The sequence below is a fragment of the Cyclopterus lumpus genome, chromosome 17 (genome assembly GCF_009769545.1).
Source record: "Cyclopterus lumpus isolate fCycLum1 chromosome 17, fCycLum1.pri, whole genome shotgun sequence".
Taxonomy (NCBI): Eukaryota; Metazoa; Chordata; class Actinopteri; order Perciformes; family Cyclopteridae; genus Cyclopterus; species Cyclopterus lumpus.
In genome coordinates this window covers 7,526,390-7,542,312 of record NC_046982.1, presented here as the reverse complement: position 1 = coordinate 7,542,312, position 15,923 = coordinate 7,526,390, and the positions used below count along the sequence as shown (strand labels likewise).

The following is a 15,923-nucleotide window of genomic DNA, read 5'->3' as shown; positions in this document are numbered from 1 at the left end:
TGGGGCGGGACAGGCAACACTGGAGGCAGTGTGTTAGCATGTAGATCCATAGCGACAGGCTGCGCGGGGTTGAACAGAATCAATACGACAGTCACAGGGACAGAAAGAGCGGGGCTTTGGGCTAACAGTCCAAGCACATTGGTCAGATCATTCATCCACAGGAACAGCAGCACTGACAGCCGAGCCTGCAACACCCCTCGTGCCAAAATAAGAACAGGGACGCATGAAGCCAGTTACAACATACAACAGGCTCGACTGGAAATAGCTGTTCGATGCACTGGGCTGGTGCGTTTGACTGATGAAAGCAGACAACACTTTGTCTATGAAAAGTCCAAACTAGTGTTTGTAGCTATTTGAGCTGGGCAATAAACAACTGTTTTTTTTACAGGTCCTGCCATCCGATTAAAAAAAAAAAAATAGCCGCTGAAACTTTTAAAAAAGCCAATATGCCAATACTTTTAAAGATGCAAATATTGGAACTAGAAATTACACATTTTCTTGTGTCTCAAGTTGTACAACAAAATATTCTGAACCAAAATTATTATTATATATATATACTGTATATATATATATATATATATATATTGTTGACAGATTTCTTTTCAACATTTTGTAATTTAATAATGCATTCACATTTTTTTACATTGTGCTTTTGTTTTACAAATATATATATAATAACATATTTAATTTCCAGACACCTGGATTAGGAAATATGTTCGCAAATTGAGAAAAATATTGTTGTTATTTAACAAACATCTGTGTTCCTCAAAGAACGACGGATGTTTATTTTTCAGAGACACAGATGTTTACCGCTGTGACTCTGATGTCACGAGGTAAAACTGTGGTAAAACTGTGGTAAAACGGTGGTAAAACTGTGGTAAAACTGTGGTAAAACTGGTAAAACTGTGGTAAAACTGTTGTAAAACTGTGGTAAAACGGTGGTAAAAAGGATGTTTTGATAATAAATTGTCTGAATTTCATGATTCAACTAAGGGTATCTACAACAACCAGGGGCATATAACCAGAAGTTCAACCAATGGACGAGTCGAGGTTATTAAGAGGTCGTACTATAATAATCAGGACAAACAAATCAGAAATGAGGCTCCACGAGGAACAAAAAATATCATGCGGTCATGAATTCGGGAAAATAAAGTGGCATTTATCGTTAAAACTAATTATGACAGTTTATTGTGAAATTTATTTTTGGCTGTCAACCTGCCCAAATAAAAACAACTATTTTAGAAGACTCGCAAAAGAATAAAAGCAATTATATTGCTGAAGATGATATGAATCTCTAATAGTTCTTTTTTCTTTTTTAAATGCACTTTAAAGCCAGTGAATTAAGTGTGTTTATTTATCCCAGATGACATTTCTTTCAGTGTAAGATCTACTGACTGAACTCTCGTGGTGCACCTCTCCTTCTTTATCCTTTAACAGCAATTACACCCCTCAAATTGCTGGTGGGTGTTCCCTCTCTCAGAGACTGGAAATGTTGCGTTGTTTCCTCATTCTCTCCTTTTTTTTCACCCTCTTTTCTGAATAAGATGACAGACAGTCTTTACACGAAATAACAGGGTTTGGAAATAAGAGGCTGCCAAAGCACGTCCACCGCTCTCACTAATAGCGTGGAAATTGCCATTAATGTCCTTAATGGTCTTTAGTCAACCTTTTATCACGATTTGAGAAGGCCTCCATTTTAACAAGCTGTTTTTTTATGTGATAATTTATTCTTTTATCAACCATCTCAGGGGTATATTCTGAGATCTCTTCGGTTTATCTCACAGTATGTCAGCTGTTTGGAGGGGTACATGACGGAAGTGGTGATATTTCGAATGAAGAGTCTCTTAAAAACAGTGTTTGTCAGTTTTTTACACTGACTGTAAAGTATCAGTAATATCAGACTAAATATACAGACTCAAAGCCCTTCTATATGAAATTGAAGTAGTTTTCTACATTCTGAATATGTTCTTTAAAAGTAACACATGATCAAAGTGATCATACTGATCATCAATATGTCTTGTTTCACTCATTTTAATATCCCTAGTCATATTCTATAAAACAGATAATGCGTTGCTCCATCTCACTGTGCTGTAGGTCTGCCCGTTGCACATGAACCTCCAGCCAGGAGATGGTTCGTTTAGTTTAGTCCAAAGACCAGAAACCGCCTGGCTCTGTCCAAAGGTTATCAAATCTGCCTGCCAGCACCTTTTAAAGACTGCGAATGAACACATTATGTCTTGCTTTATTAATCTGCACAAAAACTAAAGTTTAAAAACATCAAATCGTGATTACAGAGATTATGTGCCAGACTATTAAAAGGCTTGTTGTCCGCATGAGGTTTTTTGTATGGATCAAAATAATATATATAACGTGGAAATCTCTCCAAAAAATAAATCAGGTGGTATGTGGATCTTTGGACCGACATGAGATTAGTTGTAATCTACTTATCTCGGCCAGAAATACTGTGCCCATGTTTATGGTAATAAAGAATCATGGCATCCAGCCCAACATCGAGAGGTTTTTACGACAATAACCACAGAGCTCTGTGGCACAGACAGAGAATACGATATATATATATATATATATATCGTATATATATCAGGCGTCGTCTACACAGACAATACTTGTTTGTGGGATCAATTCATTGTTTGTTTTGGTTTTATCCTTCGATGCCAATAGTGTATCATCCAGTGTTACCATGAAGCTGACTATTTCCTGTCTTATCTAAACAGACAAATGGTGGCTGGCAAGATGCTCCGACTCCTTCGTCAGTGACATCGCCCACAGAAGGACCCGGAAGCGTTCACTCGGATACTTCCAACTGAATATATCCACCTCTGCACCACATCTACAAAAAACATGGACTGACCTTGCTATTTACAGTATTAAACAAAGGAATTCACTGCCCCACAGTTTGGAGAGGAACTGTGAGTTCCTAACCAGACAAAAAAAGAAACAAGTAATATTTCCTCTGCTTATAACGTTGGACATTTGGGATACAAACAAAACGTTTGACAGTAAAAATCAAAACAACACCACAATCAACGGAGACGTTTGTACAGATTTCACATTATATTCAGAGGGCTGGGGTGTTACTTATTCACTCGTAATGTTTTCACTCATCATGATGATATGATAAAGTAAATAAATCAAATCATTGGTTTTAAGTGAAAATACTTCATTCTACCTCTCAGCCACTAAAAAAAAAAGTAGAAAAAATATGTCAGTGACCATTATTTGTTTTGTAAAAATGAAACTTTTGTCTTTGCAAGCAAGAGGCACATCTTCTTACTTACATTTTGTTGTCTCTCACCTGTTCTATGGTACGCCATTTAGACCTAAATATTGCTCAGTTGTTTACAATGTGTGCTTGATAAAAGTATGTCCATCTTCCCCTCTGTCTCAGACGATTAAAAACAGAGTTCTGTCAGGAGATTTTACCTCTAAGGTAACCCTGTGAAGTATGTTATCTGTAAAACAATAAATAAATACTTGTCATCACATCGGACAAGCTTGACATCATTCATTAAGATGGAGGATATAACATATATCTTATTTTTTTTACTCTGTTGGTTTTGGTTCTGCAGAATATTGCTAGAGTTACAGTCACAGAATTGAAGGATTCATTGATGCGGTGAGAATAAAACCAGGAATCTTGCTCTATGTGGGACAAGGAGAAAAGTTTTCTTTTAATTTACTGAAATGCGTTATGATATTTCTTATTATTTTCCACCTCTACCACTTCAGAAGAAGAATTGTTTTGACGATGCCAAAATGCTGATCTAACCAAAACCAAAACAACAACAAAAACGGTAAAGAAAAAAAAGTCATAGTGAAGTCAGTTGTTCTTTCATCACATATAAACAGCATTATGTCTTCTTCTTCTCCCTGAAATCAACATCTTCTGTCGTTCAGCTCCGGTGCTACGATCAAGTGAATAACGCTGGTCCATTGAAAGAAATACGGGAAGAAATATCGCTTTCTACGGAAGAGAAAGTTTGTCAAGAGCGTCTGTAACCGAGTTTGTTCTTCAATACATGAACCACAATCCACTTAAACAGGGAAGTCATTATGTTAATAGAGTTTTATGGTGGATCTTTGCTCCTGAATCTACAGCACGGGTCCACAAATGCTTCGACATGGAGCCGCTGATCATCGCCATGAAACAAGCATCTGGATGCATCTGGATGCACCTGAACTGCCGCTCGGCTCTTACGAGGACACTTTGGTGTAAAGATGTCGTTATGTTCCTCATTTTAATGAATGGTGTCCTCTCCGGGACGTTTATTTCAATATAAAACATTCAAGTCAATATATTATTCTGCTGGTGCTGCTTTAGTAACCCTAGAATTGACCCCGAAACAAATGTAGACATTTGAATTCATGCTTGTCTCTGTACTTTCGTACTGATCTTTTCTTTCAGTATGAAACATTTATGAACATTGTAAATGTTACCCATTAAGCACTAAAGAAGGGACAAGTCATGATGTCAAATAATGTGTTTTCTGAGCAGTCTAACCTTGTTTATAGATACTTTTTATGTTGTGTGGCTTCTTTGTATTTTCTTTTTCTTTTTTTTATGGTATGCGTAATGTAGGCTATTACTTTTGTTTTTGGCTTACCCACTCTGGTGAATTGGCTCATGAACTTTCAACATGTGTTTATGTGCACCATTGTGCTTGACTTGCTTTGTTGGAAAGGGTTTTCAACACATTAAAAATGATATGTAACACAGCGAGATTATACATCAGAATTTCTTTTCTTTTTTTTATTGTTGAGTTTACAAGAGAGCAAACACTCTTTTCATTTAGCTCAGCATCACACTGAGGCTTCTCGGGGTAATTACAGTCACTGTTGTTGTTGTTGTTGTTGTGGTGATGTCAATCAAGGTCAGTGACTGCTGGTAGACATCACCCCTTTTACGGCTCTGTGTGTTCCTTGCCTTCTATTATGGTGTTAGCGTACATGCTCAAGACAACACCTGCACACTGTACTACAGAAAAAAAGAAAGTGTTTCACTTTAAGGAGCGACCAAACTTATTCAAAGCTCCCATCTTAAAATGTAATCTTTTCAATCTAGTTTAAAGCAATACATCCACCAATGCACGATCGTAGTGAGAACAGTATTCATTTTAATTAAAGGATACGGCTGGTGTCAATCTGTTTGTAGTATTGTCAACAAATCCCATGCAAAGACCAAAACATGAACTAAAATGGGTTCATTGTCGCTCACTACGTTTTTTGGACTTTCTTGTCCTGCCTTTGGCACTCAGGCCTAAGCTCATTTGTTTCTCCTGAAGATACAAACTAGTCACAAATATGTTGCATTTTTAAAAAAAAACTAAAAACAGCTGGTCATTGCAGACACAAACCTAAATATTGTATTTGTCACGCAGTGCAACATTTTGTGCCCATTGATATGCGAGTTTTGACAACAATAGAGGTCCATCGCACAAAGGAATACAAAAGAAGGCAAAAACCAACATATTTTGTATATATTTAGGTCAGGTCATCTTACCGCTTTTGTCATATCCCAAATCTGAGGGAGGAGAACAGTCACATCCGTGATAGATCCTCCATTCAACTCCTGCAAACAACACCACTGACACTATCTGGCTGGACAGTTGCATGTCTGACAGAATTACTTTCACGGCAACTGAATATTCATAATTGGCCCCAACAACAGGGGCGAGGGTACGAGGGAGCAGTTGGTTGCAAAGTCTGCGGACGGTCACAGGCCTTGACTGCTGAGCGAGTGTGAAATGCCAAAGCCAGACTGCTCCGCTTGCGCCTGGAGGGCGGCGGAGGAGCCGGCTCTGCTCTCACCGACAGAGGCGTCAAAAGCAATGTGACAAGACTTCATCCAGAAACATCTTCGGGCTTTCCACCCTGTGCGTGCTCAGACGCTCATCAGCTTGATTATCACAACATCAAGGCGGCCGCATCGGTGTCTTGAACTCAAATTGTGAACTAAGTTGGGGTCGAGAGAAGGAAAAAAAAAAACTGCTCTCTGGACAATTTTTGGAGGGATTCTGTGGTGCGGCGTATAGTTTTAACACCTTCCTCGTTCCTCGGGGGTGGTGACACAGTGCACGCTGATTGAAATCTAATGTTGCTGTTGACATCTGCCTCCCCAGCTGTCATTGTACCACGGTTTATAATTACAGCTGCCGTAGAGGAGCATGGGTGGGTGGCTCAGACACCTTGTCTCCCCCTCTCAATGGAGCCCAGCAGACTGCTCTAATGTGCAGTGACACAACAGCCCTGACTGCTGCTGCTGGACTAGCTGACCACATTCCTGGGTGGTTCATCCTAAATTCACTCATTTACACACTGTCACACAGACACAAATTATATTGTGCATCGGAGACTGGGTGTGGCATCTGGAGCTCTTAAATTACAGGCTGTCAAGTCTTTCTCCTTTCTCCATATTTCTCCTTTTTCGGCGGACAGGATTAGACCATGTTTAAGAACGTTCAAGAGAGCGAATGCATCAACAAATATGGGAATATTGAATCAGATTACAGACTAAATGAATTTAGGAGAACAAAAGCAAACGAAAGCAGTGTAGAAAAGGGCCAGAAGGCTCCGTCCCCTCTCCACGAGGTGGCGATGTTAACACGTCTTCTCAGAAAACATCCACAAGTTGAAGGTGGTATTCAAATAAAGTGGAAAGGCGCACATGTCTTTTTTGCCTGCTGGGAATGTTGTGATCAGTTTGACACGGGACTGAAACTATTCTGCTTTTCACTTTGTTTTCTTGCGTCACTCCAAATAAAAATGTGTAATCCCCAGGGTGAGGACATAGTCCAAATTCTGCATTTAATTAGCTATTACAATGTCACATCTAAAACATGGCAGCTTCTAAAATATGATGCATTGCTATGGATTTAGATGCTCAACTGTTTCTTAAGTATAGGTATGATGAGCCCCACCTTAAATATGACAATAAAATCCTGATTTGACATGAATTACTCAGTAATATTACTCCAACAACTCGAATAGTAACTCTGAAAGTGGTCATTCTGCATAGTGGATACTTTTACTGTTAATTGCTCGTTGAAGAAGTACTCAGATATTTTACTTGCAATGCCACTGTAGAAATATTCTGGTACAACTGAAAGTACAAAAGTATGAGCATAGAAATATACTAACGATACAAAAAGTAAAAGTGCTCAGTATGCAGAATGGCTCATGATTAAAAATGATTTGCCAATGAAATGTTGTAAAGTAGAAGTGTAAAGTAGTAGCACATTGAAACACTTTGAGTAAATGTATTTCCTGTTTATGTCTGCCCATGTAGCTGATGGTTGTACTTTAAATCCTGAGTGCATGACCACTGCTTGTAATTATTCTTATGTGGTAGCATTACTTTGACTAAAACACGGTTCCCAACCTGTGCACGCCCGCCTGCATTTACAGACCACAAAAAGAAGCCTCCGTGTGGTAAATACGTGTTATGCTGCCCCTGGTGGTAACTTAGAGTATTACAGGACACCGAGGGGCGCAAACAGGCTGATACAGGGAACATTCCTCCGGCCCGAAGCTCCGCCTCTCCCCGCGAGGTGCCAACTCCTCCAGAGCACTTTCACTGCCGCTTTCCCCATCCACGAGCCTTTTCTTTTTGTTTGTTTTGTTTTGTCTGTTGGTGAGTCGGCCGGAAATCGACATGGAAGACGCTGCTGTCCAATCCGAGGGAAGAAGCGGCGGCATTGTGGTAATTAAATTAGAAAAAGAACACACACGTTGCAGGACAAGTGCTGCATGGCGCCCTTCAGCGCAGGGAAAAGTACACCGAGTTCAAACTCGTTCCTGGTCCGAGGCTCGTCGTCTCAAGCAGGCAACAGATCAGTGGCAACTTATTGATGCAATTCGTTTGATGTGTTCTGATCCACGTTGACCCCCCCCCCCCCCTTTCCTCTTCCTCCTCCCAGATTAACGACGGCTGGCCGGGCTACAGTCTGGACCTCTTCAGCTACCCAGCGCACTACTCCGGAGACTTAGACTGCGTCTTCATTCCGCACGGCGTGATCACGGACAGGTAGGAGCCCGTCCATGCCGCCCTCACGGCATGGACCTGTTCGAGCTGGTGGGTGGGGGAGGGGTCCGAGGGGTCCGAGGGGTCCGAGGGGGTGCGTGGAAGCCACACATTGACAGATCCGAGGGGGTTCCGGGGAGATTTAGGGGGATGTTGTTGGCCATGGTGTTGAACTATTGGGGTTTTGGGATGTTATCTCCCCCCCCCCCCCATTCAAAACAAACAACAACAACAACAACAACAACTCCTAAACAGACCATTATATGACATCCTGAGAAAATGTACAGTTTAATAGACAATCATGGTATACTTTTTGTTGTTGTTGGCAAAGGCTTTAAAATGTTGAAATGAACATGAAAATATTCATGCTAATTTATCACAATGGCATGAAAAAAAAATTCTAAAGATGATACTGTCATGAATAACGAGAGCAAGACATTTCTATGCTATTAATATTCAGAACTAGGGCTACCTCTTTCGATTAACCTGCTAGCGTATCGTTTGTGTTTTGTCCAACATCCTCTATCTAACGTCTTGTTTGTCTGATCAACAGTCAAAACCCCCAACGCATTCATTATGTGTTTACTATAATGTATGACAAAAATAGCTTAAAATCTTCACATTTAAGAAGTTTTTGATAAAGAAATGTCTAAAAACAATTAGTCGATTATCAAAATAGTTGTGACATGTTTTCTGTCAATTGACAAATCGTTGCAGTTAAAATCAAAATCATTCATTAGGCCTACATTAGAATGTAAACTAATAACGTGAAACAATTATATTATTAGTCCATTGTATATAAATATTGCCTGACTGTGTTAAAGGTCTCATATTGTCAAAAGTATGATCTGTATGTCTTTTAAAAACATTTAGCAGGTCTAAGTGCTGTATAAATACTGTGAAAGTATCAAACAATCAATCCAAGGAGAAACACACAAAGCCCGTATTCAGAAACTGAGCCTGAAACGAGCCTTCAGGATTTCTGTATGGCTGATGTCCCAATTATACAATACAAAATGCCATATCACAGTTTTAAACATAACACTCTCAATGTGTAACAGTGTATTTCCTTGTTGTAATGTATGTGAATGACACCAGCTGACAGGAATTAAACATGGACTCAAGCTGTTGCCTAGCGACACAGATCCGTTTTAAGACAGATGGAGAATAAAGTTATTTTCAAGGATTATTATTAAGGACACAGTATAGGAAAGATGAGGAATTTTATTTTCTGAATAAATCTTGTAAACATGTTCTAGTAAAAACCACAAGTATAAAACCTGGAAATTAACACAATATCCTTTTTAAAAGTAATTATTGCCTCATCCTGCATTCAAGATATGGAGAATAACCCCCGGAAACTGTTCAATTGTTCTTTAGCCTCGGTCCTAACCTTCAAACAAGTGTTTTTTTGAGATCGCATGCCAACAACAATCATGAGTGTCACCGTCACAATGCTGCGCTGGACAGACACTCCTGGACGGTAAGTTTGCCTCAGGACACGGATCGGCCACGGCCGTGAGCAGAAGACCTACGGGACGAGACCGGGACGAGACCGCGACTCGTCTCCGATGCGCCGACGAAGAAGTTCACTCTCGGCGTCGTTTTACAGGACCGAACGTCTGGCTCGAAACATCATGGACGACCTGGGGGACCACGACATCGTGGTGCTGTGTGTGCTGAAAGGAGGCTACCAGTTCTGTGTCGACCTGGTGGACAGGATCAAGGCCCTCAGCCGCAACTCCAACCGCACCATCCCCATGCGGGTCCACTTCATCCGGCTCAAGAGCTACCTGGTGAGCCTCCGGCGGAGAAGAATACCTCCGACTTTGAAAATGAGTGCACAGATGACTTTATGGGATGGAGCTTTGTGCTAAAATACACTTTGACCTTTAAGTCATCATTTGTTTTAAGTTTGATGATTCCTGCCCACGCGTGTGGCAATCGCACTCCTTCACGCTGATATGGTCTCGTGCAATACCGATTTTGATTTCTGTATTTCAATTTCCTCAGAATGACCAGTCCACGGAGGATCTTCACATACTCGGAGCAGAGGATTTGTCTTTTTTAGCTGGAAAGGTAATACTCTTCTTCTCCACTCTATTGAAAACAGCCAGACTCTTGGTAAAGAACTGATTCCGAGTCCAGTGAAACATCATCATGAGCTCTTTTCCAACAACACAAACTGTGGCATTCAGACGGTGGGTATTGATATGCAGCAGCCTCAAGAGGGCAGCCTTCCCTCTAATCTGTCATCTCCCTCTCTATCCGGAGGAAACGCTGCTGTGCTTCTGTATAAGGAGATCAAAGATGGCAGTTAGATCAGATATAACTTTTGTAATGTAATTGTTTAAGGGCCTCCTCTACTTTATCTGAGCAGAGCACCGACTCTGTAAATGGGAGGACAGAGTTGCAATCGCAGCAGATCAGAAGGATGACGGAGGTCGAGTTGTCACAGACTCACTCCTCATCAGCTGGTCTTGTTATCATGCAGTCAAAAGAGAGAGTGTGTGTGTGTGTGTGTGTGTGTGTGTGTGTGTGTGTGTGTGTGTGTGTGTGTGTGTGTGTGTGTGTGTGTGTGTGTGTGTGTGTGTGTGTGTGTGTGTGTGTGTGTGTGTGTGTGTGTGTGTGTGTGTGTGTGTGTGTGTGTGTGTGTGTGTGTGTGTGTGTGTGTGTGTGTGTGTGTGTGTGTGTGAGTGAGATAATGATAATAATTTTAAAAAAAACACATTCTGACTCAATAAATGATCGTTACTTTTGGGACTGCTCTCTAATTTTTGATATTTCTTTTCTTGTCGGCGTTACTACCACCGCAACTGCGAGGACCCCCCTAATTGTGGATGACATTCGCCTCCTGCAGTCCTTCTTTTTCAATCTTGTACTTCATCTTCCCATTTTCGCTGATCACACAGATATGCTAAAACAAAAAACAAAGAACAGTCAATACAAACATCTTTATTTGAGCTCTTTTGGCATGAAATGTAAAAAAGAAAAAAAGATGAAGCAAGTCTCTAAATAGTTGTCAATTAGCTTTTTTCATTCGCACATCGCTGATACAGCAGCATTTCAAAACGTTGCTGTCTTGAATGAATCAATTTCATTATTTTTATGGTGCGCCTGATTTCACATGAGATCTGATTCGTAGCTCTTGTCCAGGTGTTTCTTCATCCGATGTAGACATTAAAATATGATGTAACAGCCTGTCTGTGAGTGTGCATGTCTGCAGATAGTTTGTAGAGCGTGCACTTATGCACGCACGCACGCACGCACGCATGCACGCACGCACGCACGCACGCACGCACGCACGCACGCACAGCAGATGCTGCGTGCAGAGAAAAGGACGTGCGTGCGAGTGTGCACACGTAGGGATGAATTACTGAACCCCTACCACGGCAGCCATAGGTCGGCAAGAGTTATCCAAGGTAAAATAAGTCAGCTGATCTGAACACTCGCAGCCTCTTCGCTGAATACGAACGCACGCTGACACTCGCACACTAATAGGCCCTGTAGCCAGGCGCGGCATAAATGCCTGAAACATGAATAGGATATGAGGTAGTAAGCTTGAGTCATTGCCTGCTGCTCTGCTCCCAGTATTTTAAGTGTGCTTGTGAAATCCCTGAGCTCCCTGTGATGTATGGCTAAATGTAGTCACCTGTTTGTAACGCAGTGCTGCGATGTTTTGCTGGAAGAAGTGAACTCATTGTGTGACGAGGAACATATTACATACTTCATGTTCCGCCTCTCCTTCCCGACAGTGTCTCTTGACAGTAGCTTTCCCTTTTTTAATATATATATATGTTATTCCTTTATCTTTCTCCAGGGTTTACTGCACACTAAATAGATCTGTATGAGGAATGAGGCCTTGACAAAGCATGACTACATGCTCGGCTGAATCCTTTGTCTGGAAACTGCATACAGTTACGTGGTGGTTCAAGTTCTTTCTTTTTTTCTTTTCTTTTATTAATTCATCGTGACCGAGCTCCGTTGAATTGTTGGACTGTGACTCCTATTATAAATAGTGCCCAGTTGTCTCCAGTTGATTAGGCAAACATTTGCAGAATCTCAGCTATTTCAGTGTGACATTCAAAGGAGGACTGCAGGGACCCGAGATTTTTCCAAAGTGGAGGAGGCCGACATCTTTCTGCTGCATTCATTTCCCGTGCGTGTGTGTGTGTGTGTGTGTGTGTGTGTGTGTGTGTCTCTCATCCGCAGATGCAGCCTTTTGCTTTCTGTCCTTAACCAAGAGTAATTGTTTTGCCTCTCTCTCCCCCTCTCTTCTCATGCCAACGTGCTCTCGTAAGAACGTACTGATCGTGGAGGTGAGTTAACCATGTTTTTGCTTCTCTGTTTTCCTCTTCATCAAACGTGGGCCGATTATATTTCTTGGCGTGGTCGGCTATCCGGGTCAAGAGGAGCGTTTCAAGTTTTTATTTTCAACATGAGAGACATTTTTAATTGGCTGACCTATATATTTGTGAATAAGAGCTGGGTTTTTTTTTTTTCTCCTTCCCAACATGGTCATAAACTTTCTCTTGCCGGCCTTTATTGGGGGGGGAAAGGTGCACATGGGAGGGAATGACATTTACTGGAAATAAATCACTGTGACGGGGCTGCACGGTGGTGTAGTGGCTAGCACTGTCGCCTCACAGCAAGAGGGCCGTGGGTTCGATTCCCGGTCGGAGCGGTCCTTCTGTGTGGAGTTTGCATGTTCTCCCCGTGGCAGAGTGGGTTCTCTCCGGGCTCTCCGGCTTCCTCCCACAGTCCAAAGACATACTGCAGGTTAATTGATCTCTAAATTGCCCATAGGTGTGAATGTGAGAGTGAATGGTTGTATGTCCCTACATGTGCCCTCGATGGACTGGCGGCCTGTCCAGGGTGTCCCCTGCCTTCGCCCTATGTCAGCTGGGATAGGCTCCAGCGTCCCCGCGACCCTAATGAGGATAAGCGGTGTGACCGTACGGACACGATTACTTATTGGTGTGCAGATATTGCATAATTAAACATTTCGAAGCCACAGTTTTTAGTCAGTGCTCACACATGTACATGACACTCGGTGATCTACGGATGAAATGGAGACGTATAACGTGAGAGGTTTTTGATTTCTTCTCATATCGATACACCCACAGAGAACGATCACCCCTCAGCTCTATGGAGCATTTTGGGATTTTTTACGGTGCAAAAATGTACGATTTAGTTTTTAGTTTTTTGGCCTCACCAGGCTAAACATGTTTAACAAAGCCCACTGTTCATTACCTGCTCAGCACCAACCCAAAATAATAACAGTGCTTAAAGAGGGTGAATATCATCAGTTCAATCAATCATCAGTGGAGAGAAGCGACTTTAAATACATGCTAACGTTACTCACAGTTTGCTAACACATCGGCCACATCAACTTAAAAAGGCGTTAATATGTCAATGTTGTGTTTACAGCGTGTTGCACTGCCTCCAAGTGGCCAACAAAAAGATATCAAAGAATCTGGTATTTTAGATACTAAATATTTGTTCATCTACTTTATAGAAATGTCTAAAGTCAGCGTTTTACTTTGGATGAAAGTATCCCACGTGTCTGCAGTTGAATGGGCAATAGCTCCAAATCACAATCAGGATACGGTTCCTTTTGAAGTTTATTTTCAGCTGCTTTTTCTCATATGACAATGCAGGAAGGTCAGCGGCGGTTTTGTGTAAAAACCGAGCGTATTGGATCTTTTTAATTCCCTTTTTCCCCAGTGGAAGTCAAGTCGTTTCTAGAAAATGCTCATAACCAGTTATGTAATACAAGTACAGTGTGACGAACTTCTTCTTTTCCCTCATAATGAATCTGTTTTCCGTCTGCATTTCCGTATAGGCACGCTCCTGCTTTCTCAATGGAGTTTGTCTAACAATTCCTTTTTACAGGCCATTGTCGGCACCGGAAAGACGATGGAGACTCTCCTGAAGCACGTCGAAGCCTTCCGGCCCAAAATGATAAAAGTCGCAGGGTAAGTCACGTCTATAAAGAACTCAACAGTCAGCCAGCCCGCTTTGTGAATCACTTATTTCCCTGCCTTTCCAGTCTAGACAGAGAGGTATAGAGAGAGACAAAGACAGATTAAGTGACACAGGTTTCAGGTACTGCCGCTGTAAAATTAAAAACCTGTCCTATGCGACGGGTAGAAAGAGATATTGTGTGATATTTTCTGCTTTTATTTCCCCCAGATTGCTGGTAAAGAGAGTGCCACACAACACAGCATGTCTTCCTGACTGTATGTACCTGACCAACCCTTTTTATGTGCTCATGAGTCAGTGGTTCATGCACACTTAAAACAATTGTGGCAGCTCGCTAGTCAGTGAGTCAGTGGACCATGGAAATATTTGTATCTAATGTTCCACTTTGTCTTTTGATTTCAGATGTCGGCTTTGAGATACCCGATCGGTTTGTGGTTGGATATGCCTTGGACTACAATGAGTATTTTAGAGACTTAGATGTAAGTCGGTAAAGTCGACTGTTCAGAGGAAGAGGTCATTAATGCCTTTCTCGTAAAGCTTAGCCTCATCAAATAAAGATGTTTGTATTGACTGTTCTTTGTTTTTTGTTTTAGCATATCTGTGTGATCAGCGAAAATGGGAAGATGAAGTACAAGATTGAAAAAGAAGGACTGCAGAAGGAGGCGAATGTCATCCAACAGAAAGCCTGAACATTTTCCCGGACTTGCCACTCACTTCCAGCTGCTTTCGTGACATTTGATCTCGAGCATGGCCCCGTTTTGTTAGAACATTCCTTCTACGAACCGTTTTTAACAACAGACACTGACATTTATCTGGTCATTGTAGAAAAGCAAGCACATGCCTCACTGTGATTTGTAGAGTCGTAACTTCATTCTTTATGTTTGCATAGCAGTTATTCATATGTGAAATGTTTACTGCTGGGGTACTGCTACGGTTTGCCTTTTGATAGTTTGACTCTTAACACTCATATATATTTTTACTTCTTGTATGCGATGTAAAGAACTTGATAATAATGACTTTTTATGAATGTGATGAGTGTGTGACAAGGTAAAAAAGGAAACATAGCTTTTAAAATGAAAGGGAGTTTTATTAGACAGTTGCTGATATCATTTAACATGTTCTTCATTTGCCTTTTGGGTGTTTCAGTGGGTAGTTCTCTTACAGTCACCCTTTAATGCTACGGGGCAAACAAAGTAGTTTGTAAACTAAGTGCTAACTACCTCTTTTTGTTTATTCAGTATTTGAGGTGTAGTGGGATAACAAAGTATTTTTTAGCAATTATGTGTCATCACTGCATTCTTTTCTCACTGTTTTGTTGACTTACAAAATGCATTTTCAAATGTTGTTGAAGTTGTGTCTTGGTTGAGCTCATGAGATAAAAAAATGTGTACCTCACATGTTTGTCTTAGGCTGATATACAAAGGAGGGCTCTGAGTCATTGGATGGTGTGTTTAAATCATGTCTTTCTATACAATCCTAAAAATAGTGCAGAAAAGTGTTTCCTAAAAGGACTCCTTGATTTCTTAAAACTACGAAACCTTTAGTTGACTGGTGCGTGTTTGTATCTTTCTAGTTTTAGGACTGGCTGCTTCCTGAACCATTGGCTACCATTCTTTGATTGAAGACAAATAGGCAAACTGCAAATGAACTAGTAAAAGGAACAAAAAGAGTCTGTAGCCTTGAGCTGCTGCTCTTTGTACACACCTGACATATGACTCCCAGTCTTTAAGCACGGGACACAAAGTGCCATTAAAACAAAACTGGTTCCCCCCCCCCCCCTCCCTTTGTACTTACAGTGATTTGACTTTCTGGCCTTCTAACTCAATTTAGCTTGCAAGAATTAATGACAATATAATTACATTAAATGATTACCATCATACGATGTAGATAGTGGAGGAAA

General features: G+C 41.1%; 2 protein-coding genes across 6 annotated transcripts in view; both read left to right on the top strand.

Moving 5' to 3' along the window:
- Nucleotides 1–3,791, top strand: part of LOC117746532 (pre-B-cell leukemia transcription factor 1) — a 45,770-nt gene extending 41,979 nt beyond the window's left edge. For 3 of the 4 annotated variants that reach the window (XM_034555722.1, XM_034555721.1, XM_034555719.1), the window contains one exon: nucleotides 2,733–3,506. Coding sequence is in view for 2 of the 4 variants with exons in the window: in XM_034555719.1 (XP_034411610.1) it covers nucleotides 2,733–2,825 (93 nt within the window). In the remaining 2 variants the exon portion in view is untranslated. Of the gene's footprint in view, nucleotides 1–2,732 lie in introns of all 4 variants that reach the window. The other variant, XM_034555720.1, reaches the window with a different exon arrangement.
- Nucleotides 3,792–7,535: 3,744 nt separating this feature from the next.
- Nucleotides 7,536–15,474, top strand: prtfdc1b (phosphoribosyl transferase domain containing 1b). Of its 2 annotated transcripts, XM_034555723.1 has the most exons (9): nucleotides 7,536–7,717; nucleotides 7,935–8,041; nucleotides 9,651–9,834; nucleotides 10,052–10,117; nucleotides 12,340–12,357; nucleotides 13,934–14,016; nucleotides 14,234–14,280; nucleotides 14,426–14,502; nucleotides 14,617–15,474. In XM_034555723.1, exons 1-9 carry the CDS (start codon nucleotides 7,670–7,672, stop codon nucleotides 14,710–14,712), a joined length of 726 nt encoding a protein of 241 aa, XP_034411614.1. In that variant the 5' UTR covers nucleotides 7,536–7,669; the 3' UTR covers nucleotides 14,713–15,474. The 2 variants fall into 2 exon arrangements, with proteins under 2 accessions (XP_034411614.1, XP_034411615.1); XM_034555724.1 differs by lacking the exon at nucleotides 12,340–12,357 and having other exon boundaries at nucleotides 7,558–7,717.
- Nucleotides 15,475–15,923: the final 449 nt, after the last annotated feature.